The 20,133-nt window shown below is 34.0% G+C and overlaps 3 protein-coding genes across 8 annotated transcripts; 1 reads left to right on the forward strand and 2 right to left on the reverse strand.

The window, feature by feature from the left end:
- Positions 1-4,570: 4,570 nt before the first annotated feature.
- Positions 4,571-7,973, reverse strand: LOC18034241 (ubiquitin carboxyl-terminal hydrolase 2). 2 transcript variants are annotated; one of them, XM_006423871.2, is made up of 6 exons: positions 7,771-7,843; positions 7,404-7,453; positions 6,804-6,850; positions 5,879-5,925; positions 5,661-5,763; positions 4,571-5,566 (listed from the first exon to the last, which is right to left on the reverse strand). In XM_006423871.2, the coding sequence occupies exons 2-6, from the start codon at positions 7,432-7,434 to the stop codon at positions 4,790-4,792; spliced, it is 1,005 nt and encodes a 334-aa protein (XP_006423934.1). In that variant the 5' UTR covers positions 7,435-7,453; positions 7,771-7,843; the 3' UTR covers positions 4,571-4,789. The 2 variants fall into 2 exon arrangements, with proteins under 2 accessions (XP_006423934.1, XP_024035190.1); XM_024179422.1 differs by lacking the exon at positions 7,404-7,453 and having other exon boundaries at positions 7,771-7,973.
- Positions 7,974-13,147: 5,174 nt separating this feature from the next.
- On the forward strand, positions 13,148-14,213 carry LOC112096419 (pentatricopeptide repeat-containing protein At4g38150-like; the record flags this gene model as incomplete). Its single annotated transcript, XM_024179843.1, has 1 exon — positions 13,148-14,213. A coding segment is annotated over one exon (870 nt), but the record flags the coding sequence as incomplete, so codon positions are not given.
- Positions 14,214-14,347: 134 nt separating this feature from the next.
- LOC18034118 (DEAD-box ATP-dependent RNA helicase 3, chloroplastic) lies at positions 14,348-19,834 on the reverse strand. Of its 5 annotated transcripts, none has more exons than XM_024178890.1 (11): positions 19,223-19,834; positions 18,712-18,848; positions 18,208-18,619; positions 17,891-17,989; positions 17,127-17,351; positions 16,474-16,851; positions 15,931-16,074; positions 15,743-15,838; positions 15,537-15,618; positions 15,293-15,464; positions 14,348-14,726 (listed from the first exon to the last, which is right to left on the reverse strand). In XM_024178890.1, the coding sequence occupies exons 1-11, from the start codon at positions 19,673-19,675 to the stop codon at positions 14,654-14,656; spliced, it is 2,271 nt and encodes a 756-aa protein (XP_024034658.1). In that variant the 5' UTR covers positions 19,676-19,834; the 3' UTR covers positions 14,348-14,653. The 5 variants fall into 5 exon arrangements, with proteins under 5 accessions (XP_024034658.1, XP_024034657.1, XP_024034656.1 ...); XM_024178889.1 differs by having other exon boundaries at positions 15,293-15,500; XM_024178888.1 differs by having other exon boundaries at positions 15,501-15,618.
- Positions 19,835-20,133: the final 299 nt, after the last annotated feature.

Consider the following 20,133-nt stretch of genomic DNA (forward strand, 5'->3'; position numbering starts at 1 on the left):
CACCCCCCACTCCGCGAATCACTCTCCATGGAAGTATTTTAAGATACAAAAGGTCACTATGAATAAGTTATGATCACTCAAGCAAACAAAAACACTTTTATTTCAATTCCAAAGACACCTACTGACTTAAGCATTGGAGTGGGCAAGTTGGAGACCACCACATCCGGCCCCATATCACATTTTTCTTGTTTGTTACTGTGTGTGCATGTTACCTCCATCTGTTGAACTTGGTTCGATCTAGGCAGGAAAAAATCAGGCGTCCATAGGGAACAAACCTCTTTTTCATTTTATGTAGTATTACTTTTAATTTGGGAAATATACCTCAAACGGCATTAAATCCAATATCAGGATTATTCTGCGCCAATAGCTTTCTAACAACATCTGAAGTCTGAACCCTAAAATGCAGCAGTGGAAGCAATTGTGTACACAGGCATTAACAGGCTCAAAATAAAAGAAAAGATTAAAAAGATACAGTTAAGTAGTATTAAGTAAGTCCAATTAAACTGTTAGTATATTTTTCAGTAACTTATGCCTCTAGTTTGCAAATAAGCCAGAAATAACACTTGACATTATTTTGATTATAAATTGAGTGCATCATTAAAAAAATTCTAACTGATGAAGAAGATATAAAAAAGCCTATACAAATTAGGTCTCTATAGCAAAGTTTTTTACGCCATTGATAATTTTTTGAAAAATTGTCATCATTATCCTCCAATATATGTGATGGTAAATATACTTCCATTTGCTCTGTCAAATATAAGTGAATTAAATACATGCGATTTATCAATATTCAACAAGGTCAGTCAAGTATAAGAAAATCAAACCTGATGGATTAGTAGGTTGATGGAAAGGGTCCAAGGGATTGAGGGATTTGGAGTTGAGAATGATATTTTTTTTTTTTTGCCCTTTTCTTCAATTTGCTGATGACAGTTTTTTCCATCCCAATCATATTGAAAAATTTCATAATCCATTCAAAGTTTTTGATTTCTTTTGTGTGGCATTTGGGTTGAAAGTTAATTTGCAAAACCGCTCCATTGTAGGCAAAATATCTTTGAACATAACTTACTTGACTTAACATCTTCTATCGGATGTGAGCTTCAAATAAGCTCGGAAAATACTAAGGTTTACGTTGACATCTTGGAGGGAAGCCAACAAAGATGGACTTTTAGAGCAAAGGAGAATGGATGGGTGGAAGCCAAAATAACAGACAAATTATTACCAAACCAAAAAATCTACATCACTACCAGCTTGCAAGAGAAATACAAAGTATATTGACATTTGACACATGACAACCGCAATAAGGAGGTTACTTACACCATCAACCAATCGTAAGAAAAATTTTATTTGATTTTTTTCCACGAATGGCAGCAAATACAATGTTATTCCTTCCACCAAAACAAAGTCTTGGAATAACGAACATAACCAAAACTACTCTTTAAAAAATGTTGAGCTTCTCTTCCAATCAACCCACAAAAAAAATACATCAATACAAAAGTCTACTTCTCTCTATCTAAAGATGACGAAGACGACAACAATGAATAAGAGCAAATTGCCGCCGCCGCCGCCTCCACCAGATGATCCCTTCAAGTAAGTGGTTGAAAAAAAAAATCTAATGACCCAAAAAGCCTTCAAGATAAGTTGTGTAGCATTTGATATGGACAAAAATTTGGAAGAGATAAACATGTTATTAATTCATGGCAAAGCACACTAATATGTGCACTTTTTTATGAATTATTAGTGTGCATGCATTTTTTCTAAAAGTACTCATGAATTATTGGTGTGCATACATTTATTATGTTTGATCATTTCAAAAGTAATTATCATTTTTCTTCCTCTTCTAATTCCTACTTTAATTTAGTGTTTCTTTTCCATAATCATAACCTTTCACATCAGAGGTATCACATGATTATGAAATTGCATATCTTGTTTTAAATCAGTATAACTAACTTGCATCTTTACATAATAGCTTTTCTCCCTTACTTTTCAACCTAAAATGTCATTACAAAAAAATATTGATGATTATCACTAAATATAAAGATGAACTATGTGAATTATCTTTGAGAAACTGTAAATAATGTCTAACACTTGCAACTTCTGCCACCCTTCGTCTTCATTATAATGCTCGAAAAATAGTTATGACATAATTAGAAAGAATGGCAGGATCCTTTTACCCTAGAGTTCTACTTTTCAGGGATGATCTATACTTATTCATGATGACTAAATGGTTGGCCTTAATGGACGATATTTGTCTCAACATATTTATGAAACTTGTGACATTATCGAAATTTATTTGACATCTTCATCTTTTCACTGGTCAAACTAGTCATTAGAACAAATCAATTTCTACTAAGTTTTGGTCACATCAAACGTTGTAGAACCTATTTTTTCACTTTCATTTTCAAAGTCAAAATTTCTACTAAGTTTTGGTCACATCAAACGTTGTAGAACTTATTTTTTCACTTTCATTTTCAAAGCCTACCCGTGGGGATTTTGAAATTTCATCTTTTCTAAAACATTCATTTTCTCTTATTTTTCTGTCTTTTTTCCTTTTCTCTCAAGCTACATTTATAATTTTTCACATTGTTACGTACTTGACCCATATTGTTATCACCTCATGCCATATCCCTTAGTTCCCTCATTCTATTCAAGATCAAGGGCCATGGTCGCTCTTGATTAATCTAAAACAAATTGCAAAAAAATTGAAAGTAAATGTGCGTTTCTTGTAATGTGGATGTCCACCATGTTCTAGAAAGTAGAAGTAGTTAATATTTTTATAGAAGACTCTTTAAAAGAGTCTAGCGAGCTTTGGAGTTCAGTCATAATAAATTATGTAAATTAACTATATTTAAAATGAAACTATATCATTGATTTAAAGCTTTACCTTTCTCTACCAATAACGCTTCAACCTTTAGAAAAACAATATAGCTTAAATACTTTTTGCCATCAATCTTTAGCTTTTAAAGTGGTAAACAAGTTTGCAGGTGTTTGATTTTTGCATCGAAGTCGAGCTAGCCCAAGGTATTTCCATAACAAGACAAGCACAAGAGTTACGTGAATAGTAATCCTTAGAGCATTAAACGTGATTCAACAACGAGCAGCAGTAGCAAATTGACGAATAACACAATAAAGGGAATGACTTATCTATGAAAATCAATAGTAAACTACTAGCCAAGGTCAGGATGCCTTATCATCAATCATGATTCAGCAACAACCAATAACAACCAATTGAAAGACAGCAGAGACAAGAAATGAATAATCTCGGAAGACAAATTATACATTAACTGTATTTTTAATGACGTGTCTATTTATGTGGTAATTCTTGGCCATCAAATTTAGGTTACCATGCTGCATAACTTAAAAGGCAAGCTAATACTTGAGCTAATTTCCATTGGAAAAATGAAAACCAATTTTATGGCTTTTGTTTCATTGCATATTAAGATGAGCAAAACACAAATGAATCATTTACCCTTTGTGCTCAGATTTCTCCAAGTGATGGCAAAATTACCTACGAACTCATAAACTCGCTTATATTTATCTGTAAAAACCTGTCACTGCGGGTAATTTTATGGGTTGCGGGGGGTTTGATTTTACAAATTTAAATCCACTGTGGGCTGTGGGTGAATTTAGTATTGAGAAAATGTTTGGCAGATAACCACGTGGGTATTTACTTTCTTTTTTTAGTTATTTATGTATTTGATCATAAAAATACATTAAAAATTTTAATCATAAATAAACGTAAGCAAAAGGTACTACTCATGACATAATCTGTATGTGTGCTTGTGTGTTAAGATAGATACAATAAATTTTTAATAAATATGAATTTTATAATTTTCAAGTTTCATATTACTATGTCAGACATCCACAAGAGCACACAAGATTTCCAATTGATATCTTTCCAACATGTTCCAAGGAAGTGTAATGATTTTGCCCATTTTTTAGCTAAAAGAGCTTTGTGTAGCTCAGAATCTGTTATCTGGAGAAACAATTTCCCAGCTGATGTGTTATGTATGGCTGAAAGTTTAGTTTAATGAAAGGTTTACTTTCTTTTCAAAAAAAAAAAAAAAAAAGTTTCATATTACTAATTTTTTATTTTAATTTGATTAATTTTGTTCGTTTGCTTTTATGATTTGAATTTATTGATTGCTTACTATTGGGTTTTTATTTGCTTAACTAATTCTTAACAATAGCTGGTCAAAATTTAATTATTAATATTATTATTTTGTGTTACACGAATATATTTTGTAAATTTATTTTAATGTTAAAACTTTATTTCTCGTTTACATTGATAAAATTTAGAATTAAATATTTTTTTAATTTTTTAGGCTAATATTATAAATTTATATTTAAATTATGTAATTTAAATTTTTATGGATTGTTCAAAATATTTTTAAACATTTATAACTTTGAATGTAAAACCTGCTAAAAAACCACTAAGGGTTATGGATGAGTTAAGTAATTATTAAAGCCACAGTTTAATAATTATTAAAAGCCGCAGTGATAGTTTTTTTTCCAAAGAAATAAAAACCCCCAGCAGACTGGACAGATTTTTTAATTTTTTACAAGAATTTAATGATAACAAATGCGCAGTAGGTGCTATCTATTGCCGTCCCCATATCTGCTACGCATCATTTAATATCCCAATTTTTTTGAAAAATAACCATAAAATACATGCCTTGCACACTAAGCACATAGATAAACATAACTTCTACAGATCAAAATAAAATCCCAACAACAAAGTTCTTCGACATCTATATAATCTTGCAATTTAGTTTAACTACAAACGAATCATTCAGCTAGAGCTGCTTGTTTTCTGCTTGGCCTTCTCAATTAGGGGTTTCAATTGCTTCTTTTCAGCAAGAATCTTGAGAAAATTAAACAAGAAAGGGATATAATTGTGCTTTCTTCTGATATTTTCGGTTCTCCACTTCTTGAATTTTTCTTCCTCCATCAGAATCTTCTCGGTAGCACCTTCAATTCCAGCATTTACTTCGGAAAGTGATTTATTAAGTGCTTCAAAACTGGTTTTGTCCACCATTCTCTCTGACTGCAAGGAAGCAAGCTGCTGCAGGATGCGTTCCCTCTTCCTTTGAAACTCCTTGAGTTCAGCAGTGTACATTTCTTTTCTGTTCTTTATAACTGCCATTAGATTGAATCTTATCTCACTTTTGGAATACCTTTCAATGCGTTCTTGGATCACTGGTTGCACCATCTGCAGCCAATCCATGTCACCTTGCCCGCCAGTGCATGGACCAAGGCTAATGGGCCCTTCCTTAAGTCCATCGAGTTCATACAGTACCCCATCAACAGGTATATAGCTTATAAAATGGTACACATCATCATCTTTGCCAGCAGCCTTCTGCTCCTCAGGAACAAAAGGCTCCGGCCTAGCAAAACTATTATGGGCTGCCCGTATTGCATCACTGTTGTTGATAGCCAAACCTTTGAGTTCCGGTGGAAAGTTCTTGGTAAACTCTTTCAACTTTGACAATTCCGGGCCAATGTCGATATCTGGACAATTCAGGAGGATAGACAAGATTGCTTGTGTTGCACAGGCATTATTAATGACCTATGAGAGCATCAAAACAGTAAAATGAACAAATCCCATAAAATTTATAATGCTCCAGCGGGAAAAAAAAAAAAATTCTGTCTACAAAACAAACCTGGCTGGCAAAAAACAAGTTAGGATTTGGATCCTTAATCACAACACGGTCATCTTTTTCCCCTGGACGCCATTTGAAAAGGAAAATCAACCCATAGACAGGCCTGAAAATAAAAGAGAATTTAAAAACAACCTGAACCACCAAACAGTCATTCAGCCAAACATATATAGTGTTGGGAGAAAGCAAAGATATTCAGATACTGTGATCCAAGAACTAACCTCAGATTGTTAAGAGAATCAAGGTCCAGGGAATACAACTCCTCAACCTGCATGTGCATGTCACGGAATCAGAAATGCATAAATGGTGTAAATTTGGCTAAGGCATAATAATGAACATACATTTCAACCGAACCAATTTGAGACAAAATAAAACATAATAAGAGGATAGAAATAATAGTACTATGGGTAGCAATGGTGGCTAGCGAATCTGGGGTCTTGTTGGTGAAAATAAATGCGATCATAGAACAGCAAGATGGCTATCAGAGTGGCATTTGCACTACATCAGAACCCAAAAAAGAATTATCTAAATAAAATCACATTCCCATTATCTTGAGAAAGAGCACCCAATAACTATCAAATATTTGGCCAAAGTAAAAACAGATGAAAACCCCCTTGCCACTAGCTAATCTGAGAGATGGATGATCATTAACCGTAATTAGCTATGATAAAGTACAGTAACAAATGCATAAAATGAAAACCGAAATCATAGCCTTCCTAAAATCTATAGAAAGGACTTAGGATACACTATGTGCACGAAGCGTGCGCTATTTTAAAGACAAAAGCATCTAAAAGTCACACTCTTTACTCGGTAAGTTTTCAAAAGCATGCTCTTTACTCGATGGGTTTTAAAACATGCCAAACTATTTCTTGATGGCTATTTCTACAACACTAGAATAATTTGGAAAGCATTTTATGATTATTTTTTTCCATAAATATAATTAGTCTTTGTAATAACAATATGCAATTTACTTTATTTAAAAAGGATGATCAAGATGAAATAATGGGTGGAGAAATAGCTCCAGAAGTACAAGCTCCAAAAACATCCAAAGAAAAGTAAGCAAATAAATCAACAGATACCACGAATTGCATAGACAAGAACCCGACAAAAAATAAAGACAAATATATTCCACAAATCATGAAGTACCTGAACGCCTTTTACTTGAATTTGTTGTATAAGTTCAGTAAACACGCCTGAAATGCAAACATGAAACTCAACGATGTCCGCATTAAAAAATTATATATACAACCATATACACGGTGATATAACACTAAGATACTTAACCAATATGGATGAGATGTGGACATGATTTCTAACAAATACAACAAGTTATAGGACTAAAAGATGAAAATATTGTATTGATATACTGGAAAGAAATAATTGCTAGATTAAGTCATGCATACTCAAAGCTTTGAACTCAAGAAAAATTTCTTTCAGCCCTTTAAAACCCCCAGGTAATTCTACTTACAGTAAGCACAGACAAAAACACTTCCAATCTCTAATTCTACCATAACTTAAACCCCCAGCTAGTCAACTCCATCAATTCACTCTCATTTCTAAGAACAGAGCCATGCCCCTTCTTCCCTAAAACCGCTAGTTCTTTTCTACTACATCATCTCATAAATCCTATATTCAACCACATTTTTTAACCTATTTTGCCATTGGCATCCCAGCTAAATTGCTCGAAATTTACAACTGCAAGTCAACAAGAGTACGTTGCCCATATAGGTTGATCTAAAGCCATACCAGGATCAGACTCGATAGTGCACCACGACATGATTCGGAACGTTCTTTAGCTGTTTCCACAAAATAAATAAATAAATAAATAAATAACAATAAAATAGCACAACATACAAAAGCGAAACATGCAGTTCGAAAATGTTACAGAACAAGCTAAAAAAAAATCTAAAATCAATCGAATTTGTTTAACAATTTTAGTTTCTTTCTCTAAAACGCAAGGCATAAATTTGTGATCATAAACAATGTAAATTAGTTAATTTTCTGATAATTTGCTGTTATGCAGAAGATATTCAATTCTTTAAATTTGTCATGCAATTTCTCTAACTACTTAATAAATAATAAAATAAATAATAAATTAGGTATCAGAAAATGCCTGGGTGGTGAGTGAAAGCTGAGCGGCGGCTCGAGAGTAGTTGTGTTGTGTGTTGCAGTGTTTGCGAAAAAAATAAAGGAACTGATAAAAGTTCTCGAAATAAGTCGAGACCCATAGCCGGTCTGAGTTGAGTCCTCGGTTTGAACCGAAACTCGAACCGGTCCACTCCCATCCTCGTTTCCCGTTTGGCAATAAGGTTAACGTAACATAAGCCTGAAGCCTCGATTCATAATGCTTTTTATTGACAAACAAGCACCCCTCTCATAGAAATGGTTAAAATTGATTAAAATTGATTAAAATACTAATCACAAATTCACAATGAACACTGGCGTTTCCAAATAAATTAAAAATAGGGCAACTTTCAGCCTACCACCTCGCAAAGTGATAATCTTTAAATTATCCCCCTTACATATGAAAACATTAAATAACTCTTTAAAAATCGTTATTTGTTTGTAACTTTTAATGGTTAAAAGGGTAAAATAGTATTTGTGCATTCTTTTAACAGTAAAAAAAAAAAAATCAAATCTTGATGTGGGTTAATTTTTATAGGCCCAAATCTTTCTAAGTTTTTCAAAACACCACAAATTTTTAAATATTTATGATATGTATCCCTAATATTTTAAAATATTTTCATTTTGCACCTATATGTCTAATTTTGTTCGAACTGATTAAATTTTAATTTTTTTATTTAAAAATTAATTAATTAATTAATTAAAATTATAAATGGAAAAAGAATAATATTTTGCATTTACTATAATAATCATTATTATTCCTTTTCCATTTGCAAAGATATTTAAAAAATATATGGATAAAAAAATCAAAGAACAAAAGAAAAATATAGCCACAAACTTAATCTAAAGCTTCAAAACCCTTTTCACCAAAATCATTGTCGTTGCAAATAACCCAGAACTCTTCAAATCCTTTGCTTATTCACCAAACTAAAAATAATAAACAATAATAAAATTAATTCATTATGTTATTAATAATATGGTTAGTTCAAGATTAAAGAATATTCATAATCTAAAATTAAGTAATCCCAAATATCATTATTATTGTAAAATTCGTGGAGTTTAGAAGTTTGCCTCTTTATTATTATCATTATTATTCTTTTTTCATTTTGTAAAGGTACTTAAAGAAAATATAGATATAAAAAATAGGGAAAATCAAGGAACAAAAGAAAAATGCTACTGGAGTTTCACCAAACAAATGAAAGGAGTGAGGATGAGAAAAATGAAAGGAAAGGAAAAAAAAATACTACTAGAGTCATGTACATGAAAGAAAAAAAATGAAGAAAAAGACAAAAAAAAGTAAGGATGAAAAAAAAAACAAATGAAACGAAAAGAGGAAGGAGTGAGGATGAGAAAAATTAAAGGAAAGAAAAAAGTTACTGGAGTTATGTACATAAAAGAAAAGAAGAAAAAAAAAAGAAAATGATGAAGATGGCATTATCGTAATTTATATATGATGGCATGTCTTGTAATTTATTTTAACTAACATGTTTAATTTAGAAAAATTATCAATTCATTTAGGCCCATTAAGTCATTTTAACACTTTATTTTTTAATTTATTTTTAAATGACTAGTCATACATCAACAATTTTTTTCATTTTCTAATGACTAATCACACATCAACCTTTTTTTTTATCCTCATAATGTCGTTACAAAAATATTCTGTTAAGATATGAGTGTTTTCGTACTTTTATGAGTTAGCGGCGGTTAGTGGTTAAAGATAACGAGCTTTAGGAGGTAGCTTGATGTTTTCAATAGTAAGGGGCAATTTGAAGATTGTCACTTCACGAAAGAGGTAGGTTGAAATTAACCCTTAAAAATATTAAATTTAATTACGTTATATAATTTTTTTGTAAAAAAGAAAAATGAAAAATCATATTATACAATAGTAAGGATATTTGAATCCATTATTATTATTTTTTATTACATGAGATTATGGTTTAAGATTACAACTCATATAAATGAGACTACAATTAATATATACAATCAGACAATTACTGGAACTAGTTTATACTAAATCTTATATAGTACTGCCTAAATTCTATCCTCTCTAATATTCGAGGGACGTCAACTACACTCATATTTTGAAAGGGAGAAGATTGCCTTTACTCAAATTTGAGGAATGAAATTAAACTCCCATAATACTATTGTGGGGATACGAGTTACTACCCTAACACTTGTGAGGGAGTGGTTGAATCCATTATTTTACTTGTTCAAAAATCTAAATTTCTGTACATCTGATAAAATCTCAATAATAAACTCAACTAAAATTTTATTTTTTTCTTTTTCCTAACTCCCAGTTTTTATTCGCCCTTTCTTTAAAGTTTAAGCCAATCTCTCTGAAAACGAATAATGTTTTTTTTTCTAATTTCATACAAATCCCAATTGTTTTTAATAAAATTAAAAGTGCTCCTCGTAAATTCAATGACAAATTGATGAACTATTATTAGTTTGATAATTGCCGGAAGAATTTTAATACAAATTAACGTCCCTATAGTGTAGGTTATATATATGTTTGTGTGTGTGTTAGGTCCATCTCATTTAGGTGGCCAAGCCCAATAAACTTTGGATAGTTAAGCAATTAAAGAAATTTTGAAGGGAGCGAATAAAATTTTCCATGAAATTTGCTTTAAAAAGCAAGGGGCAGCCGGCAGCCGTAATTACAATATCGAAAAAAGTGGAGAAAAAAAAAGGCCAAAGAGAGAAGAAGATAGTGGCCGGCTATTACAAATTGTAATAAGATTTTCAATCTTTAATTGTACAATTATAATTTGGGATAAGATTTTCAAGCTTTTAATTGAATGATTTGAAGACGAAATTAACTCCGATATCTCTCAAATTTTGAGGGTAAGTTCTTAGCATCACCCTCTACAATTCTATTAGTCTTGATTTTTATTTTATTCTCTTGTTGTTATTATTTGAGATACCCACTTATTATAAAGATAATTATCATGTTGTTAATGTAACCCAATAATATTGATATTATTGATGTTGTTAGCCTCTATTATTATTTAGAGAAGAATTTGTGTTGTAATTCCATTAATATAGTTGAAGATTATACGTGATTTTTCCTGTTTTAGGTTTTTCATGTAAAAATCTGTCTTTTGTGGTTAATTCTTTCTTTGGATTTTGTTAGTTAATTTTTTTATCTATTTATTTGTGGTACACGTCCTATTTTAATCACATAAAAAGAGAAATAAATTTATTTCTATTTAATTTGTAACTGGTTGGGGTATTCCCTTTCTTTCCCAACAATATATATATATAATTGGATCACATTTGGTTTTGTAAATACCTTTGAATAACACGGCATACTAGAAGCTAATCGTGAATTACCTCTGAATGTTCATTTTTCTCTATACTGTTTTCATGACTGAAATTTGAAGTTTTAAGTAAAAATAGCCTTTTTTTTATATTTGTTATCAGTGATAAAAATGAAATCACTAACATATCCTTATTTAATTTATAAACAGTACACCTGGTTAGTTTAATCACTAAAATCAGTAGAATCAACCAATTGGATAAGATAAAGTAAGATCGACTAAGTTCAAGTTAATTAAAGTCGGGCCAAATTGCGTTGAGAGGTCAAATACGTTCAAATAATATCAGTTTAAAACAACGGTATTTTGGTACTTTCTACAGTGGTAATGGATGCACTTTTTTAAGTTTGGCAGCAGTCGGCATGCACCAAGTGTTGGTGAAAAATCAAATTTTTCTAATTTTATAAAACCTTTGTAAGATCATTCTCATATAATATATAAGAATTTTTAATCTAGAAATCGTACCTTGAAAATCCGATTTGGCTTTTTCCGCTGAAGTGATTTAGGCTCCCAAATCATGATCCGTCACCACCACGCCTATTAGATCACGATCCGTCACCACCACGCTTGTTAGATCACGAACTGTCACCAATGATCTTTCAGGTTATGGCTCAAGTTTGATATGCACTTGACGTGTGGGCGTCTTTATCACTACCAAAGCAACTAGCACGAGAAAATTTTTCTCTCAATAATAGAGAGAAAAATCTTTTTCTCTAATCTGTATAAAGTGGCTGCTCTCATTTTCTTTAGAGAAAATAAGCCTTTTATATCTCCCTTTAGTGAAAACCCTAAGCTCCAAATAATCAAAAAATAAAACTCACGTTACTTGTTTTTTCTATAGGGGACCCACCTTGTAAAATAACATAAAGCCCCTTACACACAAGCTAATTAAATGGAGCCTCCCACTAAATGATATATTTAGGCTTTTGACCCAAATAGCTAGTTATCTTGCTTATTAATCCAGTAGTGGTGCAGTCAATTAAATGAGCTAACCCGGGGATCATTTGAGAACATACAATAGTGACTTACACACAAGCTAATTAAATGAAGCCTCCCACTAAATGATATATTTAGGCTTTTGACCCAAATAGCTAGTTATCTTGCTTATTAATTCAGTAGTGGTGCAGTCAATTAAATGAGCTAACCCGGGGATCATTTGAGAACATACAATAGTGGCTATAACAATTAGGTCTGTAATTAAAATAGCCTAATTATTTAATTCTAAATCTACTCCACTAAAAGATTGGAATTGACCTCTATAATTGTATGCTCGAATAATAATTCGTCCCAAGCCACATTGATTTCTTTACTGCACAATCCTTTGTACCACCTCATTAATTAAATCAATATCTCAACTGTCCAATCAATTTAATTACATCTTGTTCCTTAATAGTTACTGATTTTCTCTAATGATCATTTTCAACATACTAAATATGTTGACACACTCTGGCCATAGAATTCTATGATCAAGTGCCGAAAACCCATCAAGAGATGTGTTGTACAAATTCTATATTGTTAATCCATAACTCCAATACTCATAATTACTCCCACCAAGATACCGGGTAATCTTGACCACAAGTATGTGTCGTGCCAATTGGTAACTCAAATGGAATAAAAATTACAATTATGAAATTATAATTAACTCAAGATTAAGATTATAGTAAAATTAATGCCTATGAGATTTAATAAGTCTGACAGTTATTACAAAGTTAATTAAATCTCATATGTGATCCTGTTCAATGTAGTCGTACTACATCAATAAATTCATACATGATTAAGACAAATCATTCAATGAATTTATTACAGTCTATACCTAAATAAAGTGCCCAACTTTATTTATCAACTGCGAACTAAATTTATTTAATCATAAGATAACTTGTATTTCTGTCTCCTGTGAATCCACATAGTGATCACATAAATACATATAATATGATTAAATAGATTTTAATAAAAAATATTAATACAATTAAGATATTTAAATAAAATATCTCATTTATTTTATTAATTAAAAAAATTATTTATTACAATTAAATAAACATCATATTTTCCCATCAGCAAGCACCACTACGAATGGCAGCAACGACAATATTACGCTGGCTTCTTCGTTCACCATCACCCAAGCGGAGTTTAAGAATAACAAATACTAGAGTTAATGCCACTCTCCAAAGATTATTAAGCTCCTCTTCTGATCAACCCACCAAGAAATACGTCAACACAAAAGTCAACTTCTCTCTATCCGATGACGACGACGACAACGACGACAATGTCAGTGTTAACAAAATCGACAAGAGCAAACTGCCGCCGCCGTACGATCCCTTCAAGAAAGTCGTCGACGAAGAACCAACCGACCCAAGAAACCTTCAAGAGATTTTTCACAAAATGAGAACGGAAGGCCTCACGAACAACGCCGTCAAGATGTTCGACGCTTTGTCCAAAGACGGGCTCACCCACGAGGCGTTGCAACTGTTCGCTCAGATCAAAGACAAAGGCCACATGCCTGATGTGGTGGCCCACACTGCTGTTATCGAAGCCTATGCGAGTGCCGGGCAGGGCAAGGAGGCTCTGAGAGTGTTTATGCGGATGCTGGCTTCTGGGGTTGCCCCGAATGCTTACACTTATGCTGTTCTGATTAAAGGGCTTTCTGCTGCTGCTGCTGCTGACGGTAATGCTAAGTTATTGGGTGATGCTCAGAAATATCTGATGGAGATGGTGGGTAAGGGCATGCGTCCTAATGCTGGCACTTATACCGCCGTTTTTGAGGCCTTTGTGAGGGCACAGAAGGTGGACGAAGCGAGGGAGCTGTTACAGCAGATGAAGGCTAAAGGCTTTGTCCCTGATGAGAAGGCTGTTAGAGAGGCTCTTATTGATAAGAGGGGACAAGGTTTTAGAGGTGTCATTAACATTCTCTTTGGCAAATAAGTTTCATAAAAAATCATTTTGAAACTGTCTTGTATTCGGATTCTGTGAACATCATCAAAATGTTGAGCTTTCTTTTGAATTGTGATTGAGAAATCAACTTCTTCGATGTTGGTGCCACAGTCCTTTACCCAAATTTTTTTATTCCCAAGAGTTTCTTGTTAGTATAGCAACGGATGCAGCAATTTACGTGTTTGTATACCATGGCCAAAAAGGTCACAGGAACTGTGTAACAGAAGGATATTCAGAAACTGCTGAGTAATGTTAATGATGGCGTCATTGTTGGAAAACTTCCGTTAATAAGGATAATATAATGTTAGCAAACAATTGAAATACCAAAGAAACGACAAAAATGTCATGGATAAACAGGCAAAAAGATACAAAGAAATGGATTCCTGTGATGGCTACTAATATCTGGACCTAAAGCATTACTATGGTTGTAACAAAATAATGCATGGAAGTTTGGCCAGCAGCGGCAGCAGCCCTCCTGATCTGTTTATGGTCGTTAAAAGAACCTAACGTAAACGAGAGCACACACGACTGATTCTTGTCTGTCATGGTATCTGATGACCTGCTCCTGCCTCCCAGACTGCTTAAGGTTGAAACAGAAACCTCAAAATTACAGGTTTAGAAGTCATTTCAGTTAGGACATTCAGATGCTCTGTGCCCAGACCTCCCACAGTTGAAGCAGGCACCTCCAAAGCTTCTGCTGCTATTTATATTCAAACCACCATATCAGTGGACAGTATAAGAGAGGAAACAATATGCACAAACACAAGCTCCCGTGGGAAGAAAACTTTCCAAGTTTGCAACACAAAAACATATCATATGTAAACAATGTCCCAAAATTAACGAAGGTATCATGCTCGGTAGAAGTTCACTGATATGGTAGAAGTTCACTGATATGGGGACTGCCGCTATGCAATTAATTTGATTGATTCCACTTAGGTTCGTGGTTTTATATATAATGTAATTTTAGATTCAAACTAGGCTCTTTTTCTGATCAATTAACCAAAAAGCAAGAGAAAGAAACAGAGTTAATAGTGAAAGAATTCAAGTGCATTTTGGCCAAGGATCAGTCCAAAAACAACAATATGATTCAATCAGTCTAACAGAAATATATAAGTAAGTTCATGCAAGAAAATTCACCATTGATTATCTAAGTAATGGCTTGATATTTTAATATTTTAAGATCCTCCCCATGATCAAAGAATGAGAACAAACTCTTGTAGAAGTGTACCAAAAAAAAAAAAAAGACTTAGAAGAAAGAATATATACCTGTCCCGGGACGATGATCTGCTAGACCTACTACCACCAATCAACCAATCATCATCACTGCTTGTTGAAAACCTGGACCCTTGGTTATTTCCAGATCTAAAACTGCGACCGCCACGGGATGAACTAAATCCATCCTCATCATCACTGCCCCAACTGCGGGATGATCTAAAACCTCCTCCCCTGGCTCCTCCCCTGGAAAAGCGAGAACCTCCTCCCCTGGCTCCTCCCCTGGAAAAGCGAGAACCTCCTCCTCTGGAAAAGCGATCCCCGCTAGAGAACCTGCCATAGTTATCGCTTGAGGGCCCATCATCTTGCAAGACAGGCAACTGCCAATACAATTAACAATCACATGTCAGCAGGAGAATAAAAAACCTATGAGAAGAATTGGAAGCAACATACAACTGTCATGCTGAAGTAAGTTAATAAAAAACGATAAAATAGAATATGAACCTTAGTGATCTTGGAAATGGTGTTTCCAGGAGGTATTTGTTTATTTAGCAACTCCTTTGCAATCTCCTCCGGAAGATCAAAAACAGCTCCCTGAACCTGTAAGTTAACCAGATTACTGATTTTGTATTAAACAGACCCAAGCGTACAGACGCATAGAAATAGAGTAAAATAACTGTGTCGATACAAACCCTGTCATCTGCAATTATGTGTATTTTTCCAATTTCATCGGCAGCTGTAGGATAAACGTCAGAAAGAAATCCCATGACAGATCTAGCAGACATAAATCCCCTAGAAAAAGCTGAATCGCGAGTCAACTGCAATGTCACCCATCCCTGCAATCCAAGAATCCAGTTCAAGTTACCGGCTGAAGACTGCAAAAACTAACTAGAAAAACTGCAGCATAGCAGAAATAGAGACGAAAAGAAAATATCTTTAGCAAAACAGACTGAATATGACGTTCAAAGAATTATATGTTTAATATTTTATCAGAAGACTATAAGAATTCATCAAATCTGGTATGCAATCTGAACTTCCAACACCAACAAGTGGCCCTGAGATAAGTGTTCAGAATCATAATCTAAATAGAAAGTGAATTATACAGGATTAAGAAAAATAAGCAATCTTTTAATGTAAACCCACAATTACCGCTCAAATTACAATTGAATTGCATGAGAATGGTTCCCGGTAAAAAAATCATGATTCACAATTGAAATTGAGGTTTGATCATGCACCTGCTCATGGTTGATAAGAGAACGGGACGAAGGAGGCCGTGAAAATCCGCTCAGCTGTGCCAGTGCAGCAGCAAGAGCATCTGTTCCTTTTTCTTCAATCAATCGTTGGGCGGTTGGGGTGAAAAACTCTACAGACTCGGGATGAACTCCATTTAGAGTGGCAACTACTTGCTCAGCGGATGATTCCAAAACATCTTCTACAACTGGGGGACTAACAAACTCAAACTTACACCCCACATCACGCTCAAGGGATCTCACTGTTCTCCTTTGGCTACTCGTAAACATCAGGATGGCAGTACCTTCCTTCCCTGCACGTCCAGTACGACCAGAGCGATGCACAAAAGTCTCTGGATCATTGGGAAGTTCATAGTGGATAATCTAAGAAAAGGCAGAAAAGGAACACAGACTTTCTCAATTTCTCGGGAGCACATCTGAATTTGAGCGTTTTCTTGAATGAAGAGTAAAGAAAAAGTTTCCTTAGAAAGATCTTAAAACTTATTTGGCAGATGCCAACAACATTGAAATATGATAGATGGTAGATATTGTGCATGGAAATGCATGATTCTCTGTAATGCTTATTAAGTCACTGAACAAAACTCGGTTTGTCTATGCTTACATAAATAGATGCAAAATGGTCAAATTTTTGTACTCACTAAATCAACATTGGGGATATCAAGCCCACGCGCTGCAACATCAGTGGCAACAAGAACAGTGAATTTTCCTTGCCTAAAGCCATTTAGTGTTCTCTCCCTTTGGTGTTGAGAAATATCTCCATGCAGTGCTTCAGAAGCTATAATACTTGTTAATGCCAGTGAGACTTCATCAGCATCTCGTTTTGTCTGTGTAAAGACAATGGTCTTCCCACCCTTTGCATAGACCTGAAAATTATGAGAATGCTGAGTACCTCTATAACAACAGTCCCCTTGGATTTTTAAACCAGTTGAAGAGTTTATAAACAACCATATTGTAGCAATATTGCAACCAATGAGCTAAAAACAGTTATCAATACATCAAAAATTATGTTTACATTTTCTTTTTATATATAAATAAAATGTATGATTTGCAGTATAGAGTTATGAAACGGTACTACATATACAAATTCACCAATGTTGCAATATTATCATTACACATACTAAAAAATTGGCATAAAATTTTTTATTTATTTTAATTTTAACTAAAGTCATCTTCACAGGTACAATCTGATCTACTCTACCAACTATTTCACGTTCTCTACTCTTCAAATAAAAATAAATAAATAAGTAAAATTTAAAAAAAAATGTTTGCTATTTCAGTGATGCATCAGATTTGTGTCACATATAGTATAAGTTGGAAAAATGTATGTCCTTTTATCTCGCTTCTTGCTCATAACAACAATTGTTTAGAAAATTATTAAGACCATGGAGGAAGGGACCCATACTGTTATAAGATCACTAAGAATGGTTCGCTTTGATGTTGCAGTGGTTGATATGGCATAAAGTTTAATCCCCTCTGCAAGCTTTTCGTCTTGGTTACCAACCTGTGTGGAGTGGGAAAACATAACAAAATAATTCAACATTTATTTTCAAAAATTATACAGCTGGAAGGCATATATATGTATATGTGTGTGTGTGTGTGTGTGTGTGAAATAACACACACCTTATCTCATCGTAGGTTTAAGACCTTGAACCAACTAAAACATAAAGGAATTAAAACTTTTTTGTAAATTGAAAGAGGAAGAAAAGGTAGTAGTAATACCAAATCAATATTCAGAGGATTGTCCAAATATTTTCTAGACAATTTTTTGACCCAAGAAGGCATAGTTGCAGAGAAAAGCATGCTCTGTCGCTTGGGTGGAAGGTTTTCTAAAATAAGTTCGACATCCTCCTCAAATCCAACTGCAAGCATCTGATCAGCTTCATCAAGGACCAAATACTCAACTTCCCCCAACTTAAGTGAGCTATTATTGATGAGGTCAATAATTCGACCTGGTGTTCCAACGACAACATCAACCCCACGAGAAAGAGCATTCTGCTGTGTATTATATGAAACCCCTCCATAAACACAAACAGTGTTCAAATAAGGTGCAGACTCTTTAATCTCCTTCTCCACTTGTCTTGCCAACTCGCGAGTAGGTGCAAGCACCAAAACTTTAGGAAGACGACTGCGCCTAACAAAATCAACAAATGCTCATCAGAAATGCAATTTCAATCAAATCAGCATCGCACAAATGATACAGCAAACGTAAGGAACAACGATTACCTGAGAGATATTGCTTGTTCATACCCCTCAGTAAGGCGTTTGAGTATTGGGATGCCAAAAGCTAATGTCTTCCCAGTCCCAGTTTTAGCACGAGCTATCAAGTCTCTACCTTGCAAAGCCGGCTCGAAAACAGCCCTCTAGATTATGAAAAAAAAAAAAAAACCAGAAATTGAAATTAATAAGGTTATGTTCAAGATTTAGTTGCCTTCCAATCCCACAACCTCTCTAAACAATGGGTGTCGATTAAAAACACTTAGCTATTTCACTTTAAAAAATTAAGCTAAAATGCGTGTTTACCAAAACCCTTTAAGCTAGTATGCCCCATTAACTTGCCCAAATGGTTTTCAAGTAACTTAATTTGGCTGTCCACCCGAGTTCAAATAAAAACAATAAATAAAATCATTAAAAAATACAATTTATCTACTGTGCTTACAAAAATATACTAAAAGGAACCACAAAAATAAACTATTTGAAGATAAACCCTAAGATATGCAGAGTAAAATGAAGTGACCTGAATGGGGAAGAGGTGAGTAATGCCACGCTTCTCGAGGGATTCAGCAAGACGGCCAGGCAAACCCAGTTTAGAAATGGCGAGTTCGTCTTCATCAGACACAGTTTGTGACTCATAATCTTCGTCGCTGACGCTGCCGTCAAGAGAACCAGAATTCTCAGAGAATTCGCCGAGTCTTTTGAAGGCTTCTTCACTAAGGACTGTATTGGGAGTAGCAATTGCAGAAGGAACAAATGTAAGGCTCTGTTTGAACCCGAACCCACTACCACCGCCGTTCCTGAAACCCAACGGCTTTGCTACCGACGAGGTTGCTATTAAGGCGTTGAAGTGGGACTTGTCGGCTAAAGGCAAAGACAATAACGCTGACGACGTCGTTGCTGGTGGCGTTGTTCTTTTACTGGACACTTCTAGATATGGAGTGGATGACACTCCTAATACGGTGGAGGACGACATGTCGCTTGTGTAACGAAGAGAGGATTTGGGAACAGCAGCGTCGAGGAGAAATGAGAGAGATGAAGATAAGGCGCCTTCTGAAAATGAATGGCCTTATAAAACTCCACCTCAGTGGCCAAGCGGCTGAGAGCTGCCCTATATATGTACAGGTGATATTATTTTGAGGAGATTTTTCGTTTTTTGCCCCTTGAATATACGATATTATTCGATAATTTTTCGGGTCTTCTGTGTTTCGTTTTTGAATCGGGCTCAGTTTTCGGGTTACCCTATTTTTTTAATCTTTTGGGCATACCTAAGCCCGACTTTATATAAAATTTTAAATAGAATGCTACTGTTACCAACCCTGAATTTATCTTAAGAAACCCCTTTCTCAAATATAACTACTAAAATTTCAAAAATAACCTTCTAAGTATACCCCCGATTACAATTAATCTAATTTTATATTTTTTTCTGAAGTT

Source organism: Citrus clementina, unplaced genomic scaffold (genome assembly GCF_000493195.1).
Source record: "Citrus clementina cultivar Clemenules unplaced genomic scaffold, Citrus_clementina_v1.0 scaffold_8, whole genome shotgun sequence".
Classification (NCBI taxonomy): domain Eukaryota; kingdom Viridiplantae; phylum Streptophyta; class Magnoliopsida; order Sapindales; family Rutaceae; genus Citrus; species Citrus x clementina.